General features: G+C 37.9%; 1 protein-coding gene across 2 annotated transcripts in view; it reads right to left on the reverse strand.

The window, feature by feature from the left end:
- The window catches only part of LOC106883817 (NADP-dependent oxidoreductase domain-containing protein 1), a 28,002-nt gene extending 21,328 nt beyond the window's left edge, over window positions 1-6,674 (reverse strand). Inside the window, exon 1 of one of the 2 annotated variants that reach the window (XM_014934957.2) lies at window positions 6,248-6,672. In XM_014934957.2, coding sequence (XP_014790443.1) covers window positions 6,248-6,435 — 188 coding nt within the window. In that variant the 5' untranslated portion in view covers window positions 6,436-6,672. Of the gene's footprint in view, window positions 1-6,247 lie in introns of both variants that reach the window. The other variant, XM_014934958.2, reaches the window with a different exon arrangement.
- Between the last annotated feature and the right edge of the window lie 4,885 nt (window positions 6,675-11,559).

The following is an 11,559-nucleotide window of genomic DNA, read 5'->3' on the forward strand; positions in this document are numbered from 1 at the left end:
GTGTGTGTGTGTGTGTGTGTGTGTGTGTGTGTGTGTGTGTGTGTGAGCAAAATAGTCAGTGAATTTAAATATTTGGGAAGAAAAACAACAGAAAATGTGAGATCACAGAAGGATGTAAAATCGTTTGATTTCAGTAGTAACATCTGCTTTGGCTAATTTAGAGCCTGGTTGGAAAAAACAAAAAGATTAGAATAGCAACAAAGATTATATTCTAAAAGTAATAGTAATTCAAACTGCAGTTTAAGAGTGCAAATCATGGATATTAAGTACTGAAAATGAGGAAAATTATTCATGGCTTTTGAAATCAAATGTTGTAGAAAGATGCTTTGCATGCCATATACCGAGAATCAAACTAATGAATATTAAGAAAGAAATTATTGGGAAAGCTGCAGTTCAAGAAATCATTCTGTAAATTTTCAAAAGGCATAAATGAAGTGGTTTGGTGATTTGGCTATGTAACCTGATGGCACGACACCCTACATTTAGTGAATATAGTCATACACAGGTGGGAATATTATGGTGGAAATCATGAGACTGGATGGTAATTGAGAGAACTTTTGCTTCAAGAACTACAACGACATACACTGGAGATTGATTACTAGATCTAAATTTTTAAATACTAGCATGAAACCTTGATAAGAAAATGGCTACAGATACACCGCCCCCCCCCCCCACATATATATATATATTTAAAGCTATATCTTGTATATCTATAGCTCTTTATTCATAACCTCCACATACTACTATGTCAGAGTAGTAATCATGGTGTTGCCAATATGTTTATTAAAGTAACCAGCCATGTTAATAATGTCAGCACCATTTGTTCTTGAGTTGATCTGTAAAGGAGTTTCCTAGTAATGCTCCTTTTATTCATGTCAGTCCTAATTGTGGTGCTTATATATAAAGAAACGATACTGTCGTGCTGCCTATGAGTAGTTTAAGCTTAATGATTCTGTTGCACACTCTAGCTATGTCAATTACCTTACTTATTTCACTGATAACAATATACCAGTGCACCCACCCTTGCACTGTTATCTATCCAAAATTTGTCTCTGTATTCTGACTGAGGCTCCCCTCCATCTTATCTTTTGCACATATCTGCTCATTTCAGCTCCAGCGTCTCCACAATCTTTCTAGACCTGCTTTTCATCATATTAGCAATGAAGATGATAACCCAGAAAGTTTTGCATCAACAAGAAGAAAATAGAGAGTTCTCTTGGTAGGAAGGTTGTTGTTTGATGCTTGTTTTCTGTATCTGAATAAAAGTGAATTTATATGCTCATCTGACACCAAGATGTTTTCACACACAGCCAATTGTTTCAACCTGACCACTACATTACCATACACAGGACTAACATAGTAAATATCAGTCTTATGAATATATAGACATTGGGTTTTTCATTGTCAGGATTTTGACTTTTATTGGTTATCTACTCTTCCTAGCACCAACCACTTTAAAGCAAATGTTGTATTTATTTTTTTAATCTTTTATTACCAGCATTAGAGAGATTGTCTGCCAGGACTAACGTATCCACTATAGATTGTATCAGTTTCTATTGAGAATTATTGCTCTTTTATCCAGGTTGTCTTCATTGCAGCTTACAGTTTCCATGTCTCCCTCATGCAAAATTTTCAGAGTTACTAATTTCCCAGGTAGGTTGCCTGCAATATGGCTCATGTCTTCCCATATTACATTTAGGGAGAGGTACTCACAGGATAGGAATAGGAGGGAGAGGGAACTTAAAATATGCTGGTGGCTTTATTTAGCAGGGTGGTTTAAGGGTAGCTTAGAGCAGGCAGGTGGATTGTTTAGAGAGTATAAATTCAAGAATTGTTTGGGTGTATAAATTCCAAGAATAGTTTCAAATAGGTTGGTTGGCTGGTTGGCTGGCTGGTTGGTTGGTTGGCTGGCTGGTTGGTTGGTTGGTTGGAGTAAAGGTAACTGGCCATATTTGCCATGATGGAGTGTAAGAGTGAGAGAGATTTACTAGACTAGACATTAAGCAGACACTGCTTATAAAATATTAAAGTGATTATAGTTTCTAGAAAAGTTAATAATCATAATATGCTTATCTTAATTACATATAAATGTAATTTATATGTAATTATAATACAAACATATGTACTGATACAATAAAATACATACATATACATACATACACACACACATACATGTGCATGTGTGTGCGTATGTGTGTGTGCATATGTGTGTGTATGCATTTATACACACACCCATACATAATCAATCCATCTATCCATCTTTATCTTCTCAACGGAAAATCAGATTGATTCTGTTTCTCCTTCAAGTCTTTAATTCATTTAACTACAAAATTTGCAAAGCTTCTATAAAATTGATTTCTAATATGGACTAAGAGAGTGAGAAAGATATTGGTAAATAAGTGGAACCATCTCTTCCTTTCGTGCAGCAAAAAAAAAAAAGCGAAAAAAAAAAAAAAAAGAAATTGTTTAATCTTTGTTCAGTGTGAGGAGTTAGTTTCATCAAACCCGCAATGGAACAAAAAGATAAAGTTGATGCTGGTGGTATCTAGACACGGAGCCTAACCAAATGCTGCAATGCAGCAGTCTCAAAGTTTCTATAAATTAACCTTAAGTATTCTTCATATATCTTTTATCTCTTATTTATTTCAGTCATTAGACTGTGGCAATGCTGGGGCACCCCCTTGAAGGGTACTTACATTTTAAAAAAATCTGCTCCTTGTTCTATTAATTTCTTTAGCTGAACCACTGAGTTATGGGGATGTAAACAAACTAACACCAGTTGTCAAGCTGTAACAGGGTTGTCAAACGTAGACACAAACATACCCATGCACACACACACACACACACACTGGGCTTCCCCCAAGTTTTCACCTATCAAATTCACTCACAAGGCATTGGTGATCCTGTAGCTATTGTAGAAGACACTTTCCCAAAGTGCTGCACAGAGGTCATGAAGGCTTTGAAACTTCAGTAGATTTGAAAACGTTATTATTCAAAAATTATTTATGAAAGGAAATATTGAAAATCATTAATAAACAATAGATTAGCATTGAACAAAGTTGTGTCTTTACTATGTGATTTAAAGACATGTTGTTCTGTGTGTGTGTGTGTGTGAGACCAAACATTTTTTCTGAATCACATTGTGGTTGTTGACTAAGTTGCAGTTTAATCTTGGACATCGGATGGGAACACTATTTGACCAATAACAAGGACCTGGAAAGAGCCAATAAGTCAAGCATTGAATCACTGATCATGAAAGGTCAGGACATGTAGCAATAATTGAAGAGTCAAGGTTCCCACACCAAGTCTTATTCAGAGTGCTCACTTCAGGGAAAAGACCATGGGATTGCCCTCTTCGAGACACAAGGGCCAACTCAAAACAACACTGAAAGCCACTGGACTCCAGCTTAAATCATTTGAAACACACACACACACTTGTACATGTATGTGTGTGTGTATGTATATGTATGTATTTTATTGTATCAGTACATATGTTTGTATAATAATTACGTATAAGATACATTTATATGTAATTATGATAAGCATATTATGATTATTAACTTATCTTGAAAATATAAACTCATTTTGGTCTAAGAAACATCTCACATTTGGTTTCCTTGTCACTGATGACATCTCATCAATATTGATCTTTTTAAGTATGTCTAAGATTGTCTTTAAAACACTTGCATATTTTGCAATGGAAACATTTTCCTTGCTCCACCTCACCATACAACACTTGTTTTGGCATGCAGATGTTCTCTAAATGCACAATATGACCAAACTGACTAAGTTTTTGTTTCATAATCATGGACTGGATACTGATCATTTTTGCCAGTTGCAGTATTCTTGTATCAGGTACATGAGATATTACACAAGCATCATAGGAAGGTTGTCCAGTTCTCACATCCACACAACAGTGCTGTTTAGACACATGCCTGAAAGATCTCAAATTTCATTGCTGCTTTGATATTTGATTGTGACCAGAACCTTGATTCAAGCTATACAAATACATTACAGGCCCTAGAAAGACTATAATTGACCTCCTTGTCAGGTGTATTAAATCTAAATAGTATGTTACCAACGTAGACAAATGTCTCCATGACTTGTAATGACTTTTAACTTTGTACCCCTGACGTGGTATATATATGGCATGCCTGGAGCTGGTTGTAGCATGACCATGGTCTTCATAGGACTGATTGTAAGTCCAAACTCACTGCAAGCAGCTGAAAAACAGTCCATCATCCTCAGTATGGGTTACAAGATTGCAATCATCAGTGTAAAGGATATCACAAATGAGAGCCATGGAAGTTTTTGCTACTGCAATAAAATGATGGATATTGAAAAGCTCTCTTGTTATATGGTAATGGATGTAGATATCAGCATTGCTATGTGCAAAGGCTTGCAAAGTAGCAATAGCCAAGAAGATGACAAAGAATGTAGGAGCCAGAATATCATCCTTTTTAACAGCATGGGGTTCTAGTAGGTCACTACTGATACAATCCCATGCTTTCATGTCATGAAACAATAGAATGAGACTTGTGAACTTTTCAGACATCCCAGCTTGAAAAGAACACCCCCAAAGAGTTGGCCGATGTACAACATCAAAGGCCTAGATAAGCTTGCTGAAACACTGACACAGATCAAGTTGTTCTCTGCATTCCTCTTGAAACTGTCAGGCTGTAAACATCATATCAGTTGTACTGCAATTTGGTTAACAACCACATTTTGACACAGGAAGAAACTCTAGTCATGTACACACACACACACATGTTCTGTTGTGAAAATCAACTGACTGTGATTAGAAAAATACAAAGGAAAGAGAATATCTATAGACCATTGATAATGAGTTTGCAAATCCAGTACCCAAAATACTTTCAGCTTCATACCTATTATTATTAGAGCAACAGGATACATACCAACCCAACTGGAGCAAAGTATGGTTGAATTTGGTTTCTTGAGAAGAGAATGCAAATCCTTCATTCATATGCTACAAATGATCCCAATATCTGGGACTACAAAAGCCTGGAAGACCTTCTTAAGATTTAAAGGATAATGGTTAAAACAAGAGGCTTTGCTTCACAACCCTGCTACCAAATAGGTGGCTGGTCAAAATTTTATACATACATACATTCATACATACGTATGAACGTACGTACATACATACATACATACATACACATAGATAAAGATAGAGTAAATCCTTCAGTAAACTTAGTGTGCTTCTCTTTCGGATTTATGATTTACTGACAATATGTATACCTATTTACACACACACACACACACACACATAAGACTTCACAAATCAGGTACTAAAATGGTAGAGCACAAGGTCAGGTCAAACAAAAGGAATCGTGTATATAACGAAAGTATAGGAACAAATACCTGCATACCGAAGTATAGACAGATTATTATTCCAGTTGTATATATGATTAACTGCAACCAACTGTTGTGATATATATATATATATATATATATATATATATATACATATGTGTGCATGTATTCATCTCTTTAGCGAAACACCTGCTTCTATTTCCTGCAGTACTATAACCACTCAGTTGAGAGGGTTTCTTGTGTTGTAGATACTTAATGACCTCACCAGTGCTGGCACCACAGAAAACGTACATACTACATTCAGTGAAGTGGTTGGCGTTAGGAAAGGCATCCAGCTGCAGAAATCATGCAAAAGCAGGCATTAGAACTTGGTGCAGCCCTCTGCTCGTCAGTTCTAGTCGAACCACTCAGCCCATGCTAGCATGGAAAAACAGACGTTAAATGATGCGTCTCATCCACACACATACATATGCAAGTTGACATGAATGAATATACAGATACATGCATACTAACGCACAAACACACACATTCCCCACTCCCCACACACATATCAAGAATTCCATTCCCTTCAAGCCGTTCGCTTTCGATCCACTACCGGAAGAAGCCTCAGTATGCTATTACCGACTTACGTCTTTTAATATCCTTATAAATTTACATGTAATACATTGATACATACATATATACATAGAAACTTGCGTACGTACATACCACAACCTTGCGTACATACGTACTTACGTATATGTATACATATATAAACATGCACGCACACACAGACACAGACATAGACAGACAGACACGCACACACACACACACACATACACACACACACACACACACACATATTGTAACAATAGAAATCAAATCAGAAAAGAATGTTTTTCCCTCGTCGATCATATTATTACTACCAACTTACTTGATGGCGTCCATGGCATTAATAAAATATATGGCGTACACACATATAGTTATGTTTATTATCTGACAAGAATAGCACAATTTGTTGATGTATTTTGATCTCTTTTCTCCGTAGGCCTTCTCCAAAGACAGTGAATCCAATCCGCTAGTCAAATCATGAGGCAGAGGAATAAGCGCTCTGTCCTCCATCTATATCTAGTTGGTGATTGCTTTTTCCCTCTTTCTTAATGCAACAACACACCGACGATGCTGTTGTATCGTCATGGCAACGAACGATTGCGGCTAAACGCTGGCTGTCATAGCAACGTGCAATATCACACTGACGAAAAACGAGTGGCGGCAATATGAACTCAAAGCAAAGCTGAATGGGGTTTCCTTTTGATTGTTGTTAAGCCCCAATTCAGTCCTGATTGAGAAAAACTATAATCAAAGGCGTTCCAGCTTTGATTTACGCAACTAATGCGAAGCCTCTATGTTGTTGCTCGGCTCTGTATGAATAGTTCTAGAATCTTCCTTAATTATACCCAACGTATAAATGTGGGAAAAAGGATATTGAATAATGTGGGTCTGGATGTTCGGTGTCCAGGGGAAAATAGAGTAATCATAACTGGAATGGATGTGTGGTTAAGAACTTCGCTTTGTAACTGCTTCGTTTTGGGTTCAATCTCATTGCGTGGAACCTTAGACAAGTGTATATGACCGTCCACTCAAAATTTTGTTGACGGAAGTTATGTAAAGAAACTTGCTGAAGAGGCCTTCTCTTTGGAGGTAGACATGATTTGTCGCCCAATAAAAAAAATTTTTTTTAAACAAGTGGATCTTGGGTGCCTTTGGCGGGCAAGCTGGCAGAAACGTTAGCACGCCGGGTGAAATGCTTAACTGTATTTCGTCTGTCTTTATGTTCTGAGTTCAAATTCCGCCGAGGTCGACTTTGCTTTTCATCCTTTTGGGGTCGATAAATTAAGTACCAGTTGCGTACTGGGATTGATCTAATCGATTTACCCTCTCCCCCCGAACTTGCTGGCCATGTCAAAATTTGAAACCAGTATTATTTATTATTTCTGTTGTTGTTTCGGCCATGTCAAAATTTGAAACCAGTATTATTTATTATTTCTGTTGTTGTTTCGGCCATGTCAGGCCTTGATTGAGCAGACCTATGATCAAAAGTGTTCCAGTTCTTATCAACCCATTCATCTCTCGGACAGTGCCTGTCTAGCACTACATGATTTAACATCCTTTCCTTTCCCAGATATTGACTTATAACTGAAAGAAGATTTGACTACTTCTATCAGGTCGTGCGATGACATTCAGGGACCCTTGTCGGTGCGCATTTATCATTATCATTATCTTTGTTTAGCTACCTTCCATTTATTCCTCCACCCTGTTCATTCGTTCCTCTTATCTATTTTAAAATCTATTTTTGTGGTTCCTTTTCCCTTTATCAAAATCTGAATATTTTTTTCTGTCCGTTGTTATCATAATTATCAACTATTGACTCTCGTTCTTCCTACGCATGCATATATAATTAATTCAGCATCGTCCTTAAATATCTCTGTCTCTCTCCACTATATATATGTATATGCTTGTGTATATGCTTGTGTGTGTGTGTGCGTGCGTGTGTGTGTGTGTGTGTGTGTGTATGCGTGTGTGTGTGTGCGTGTGCGAGAGCGTGCACAAGCGCATGTATGTAGATGTATTACACGAACGATTTTCTTTACCCTTCGCCTACTCAGTCGCGTATGTATTTTTTTAACCACTCACGCATTTCTTCCTCTTACACACACACACACACACACACATACACCCACTCACCATCATTACACACACACACATACACCCACTCACCATCATTACACACACTCTCTCTCTCTCTCTCTCTCTCTCTCTCGCTCTTGCTCGCTCATTTCACCTACTAATACCAACACTCACCTCACTCAACTACTCTCTTTCATGGGCATATTCAACCATCTACTCATTCACTCACTCATCCGCCCATCTTTTCTCTCTTATTCACCCACTCACTCATCAGTTTACCCATTCACTCACTCAAGAATCCACCCGTCCACTCACACTTCTACCTTTTAGTCACTCATCCGCCCACCTATATTTTCACTCACTCATCTGCCCACTTATAACATTTGAATAACAAGCTTTGATTTTTATCCAACCAATACTGTTTATATCAGGTTTGAGATAAATCATACTAACAATACTATAAATCGTCGCCGTAGTTGTCGACTCAGTTATTCGACCCGCTAGAAATAACAGCCTAATCTTATCTCCCACAAACCACTCCTGCCGTTTGAGAAAAGGATATATTAGACAAAGTGGTGTCGGATTTTCTTAATAGACATTACTACCTCACGGAGAAGGAAGATAGCAAGGAATTGAGTGTTTATTTTCTTCATTTCTTTGTATACCTGTATTTCATGCAACGATAATTACAATTGTGAAATAATTTTTTTATCCAAAACATTCAATTTCTTTTTTAGATTTCTGCCCCTACCTCCAATTCCATGTCCTTTTCGTTCCTCATGTAATAGTGGTGCCTATTCCGAAAGTCTGCCAATGTGATCCTGGGTTCCTTGCACATAGGTAAAAAGATATGATTGTTAGACAGCAGCGTAGCTAAAGAGTAGGGGTCGGTCCGCCCCGGGCGACACTTTTAAGGGGCAGAACTTAAGGGCCTGTTCGAGAAGCCAGTGTAAATTGTATTGGCTTGAGGAGGGTGGCAAACTCAAGAGCTTCCCCGGACAGCGCACACTCTATCTTCGCCACTGGTCTTGGATCATCAGGATTACTCAAGCGATACATGATCACAATGCCGCCTTGACATCCCAAGTCCTTTCGAAAACCAATGACCTGGGCCCGATAGCATTAACTTATTGACAGCAAGCGACAACATATATAAATTTGAATTGAATCCCTAGACCTGAGTAACTGCCTGAGACGGCATTGCGTAGTCGCCTTTGTGGAGTACCCCCACAATTTTTTTTCTCAAATCACACTAAAAGACCAACTAGATTATGTAGTATTGCATATTACACTCCGACCAGGGTTCCAGTTGATCCAGTCAACGGAACAGCCTGCTCGTGAAATTAACGTGCAAGTGTACTCTTAACGAAGTTCTCAGGGAGGTTCAGCATGACACAGAATGTGACAAGGCTGGCCCATTGAAACACAGGTACTACTCATTTTTGCGAACTGAATGAACTAGAGAAATGTAAAATAAAGCATCTTGCTCAAGGACACAACGCGTCGCTGGGAATTGAACTCACGACCTTACGATCATAAGCCGAATACTCTAACCACCAAGCCACGCGCCTTCCTAGAAAACGGTCTACCTACATTAATCCGTCCCTCTTGCGGTTTTGTTTCTTCATAACTGCCAGAAAAGTGGATATCTTTCAATGAAATTTTGTACAAATACCCTTCAGATGGAATAGATTCCGATTATATCACCATCTAATGGGAATAATTCTTTTCCGAAGGTGGGGTGAGGAGTTTCAAAATATTCACACGAGTCGATTTTGTTTCCTCATATCTTTTAGAAAAATGGGTCTTTTTTAATGAAATTCACAACAAATACCTTTCAGAGTGTGTAGATTACGATTATATCGGAATTTAATACGAAAAACAATAATAATAATAATAATAATAAATGGTGGAGTCGTACACATAATTTACTGGCATACATCACATTTTTTTTTTCGAAAGTTCAGGTTTCTTTTTGTAGATTTATGTATGTCAGTATGTGTACGAGACCACCAATTTATTTAATTATTTATTTTGCATTTCATCTTCAATTCCGATATACTCGTAACCTACACACTCTAAAAGATATTTGTAGAAAATTTTATTAAAAAATTACCTGACTTTTCTGAAAGTTATGAGGAAACAAAGCCAACTCGAGTGAATTTTCCGAAACTCCTTAACCTACCCTCGGAAAAAAAAAATTTCACCCCAAATTCCAGTATAGTCGGAATCTACATTTTGAAACTTTCGTTCAAAAAGTTGAAGATTTCGTTAAAAAATATCCATTTTTCTGGAAGTTATGAGGTAACAAAATCGATGGTGGTGGGTGGGTGAGGGAACATTTGTGTAGGTTTGCCAAAAAAAGGACATTTATTTGTAAATAGACGGGTTAACTGTGACTGGAGTATCATTGATCATAGGTAGGTCTATGCAAAGCTGATAACTGGTCCTGGCCAAATGTGAAATGCAGACTCTATTTATATATAAGGACACAGGAAATGTGTCAAGGCCGACAGGAAGCGGTCCAGCTTCCTAGAGCTAAATAGCAGCAGTATGATTCCCTTATTAGGACTATCACATTAAGTTGACAGTACACAACTGCTTTATTTATATATCATTATCCTTGTAATCATATGCGCCCATTGAAATGGCAGCCAAATATTCCTCAAATTACTGTTCCTCATATTGTTTAAAGAAGTCATAACTGGAATGCCTTTGGTGGATCAGATCTTTCTGATTTGCCGGACACCATTTGTTTTCTAACGAAACACTTTCAAACTTGGGATACTGGTAGAATTTGTCATATAAAACATCTTTTTCTCTTAGTCTTGTTAAGAAAAGTTTGTATATTCGAAGTTATTTCATGTTAAAAGTTGTCGTATTTCGGTAATTTCAACCAATCACTGACGTCTATTGAAGTGAAAACAATTACTGCTGTGGTTTGTCAACAACACGTTGTGGCGGTGTAATGGGATCTTTTCCCTTGATTAAAATTACTGCCGTTGTTTGTCAACAACAACTATCGGCGGTACTGTTATTTATGACATCGTTCGTGCGTTTGTACTGGTTTTAGCTTTAGGGTTTTAGGGTTAGGGTTTTAGGGTTAGGGTTTTTGGGTTAGGGTTAGAGTTAGGAGTATGAGTGTTGTTGCCAAATTTGGTGAAGAATTTGTGGCGGTGTATTGAACAGATTTTCGCTTCATCTCCCTTCTGGATCTTTCCATCGCCCCCAGGGATTGCGGGCAGTACCGCCCGCTTTGAGAAGCACTGTATTGGAGAGAGGATTTCATCTCTACTACCACCACCACCACCATCATAATTTTCACCGCCGCTCGTCACACCATCGCTTATATCATCTTCGCTACCGGCATCTCCACGACCGCCACCACCATCATCACCACCATCGCGAGGGATTACTGTAATACCGTAACAAACAAATTTTGAAGATGCATAATTTCTCCATTCTTCTTTATGATGTCTTATAGATAGATGTGTGTGTGTGTGTGTGTGTGAGCGCGTGTACCCTTGTACCTTTTACTCGTTTCAGTCATTAGACTGC

This window comes from Octopus bimaculoides, chromosome 4 (assembly GCF_001194135.2).
Source record: "Octopus bimaculoides isolate UCB-OBI-ISO-001 chromosome 4, ASM119413v2, whole genome shotgun sequence".
Classification (NCBI taxonomy): Eukaryota; Metazoa; Mollusca; class Cephalopoda; order Octopoda; family Octopodidae; genus Octopus; species Octopus bimaculoides.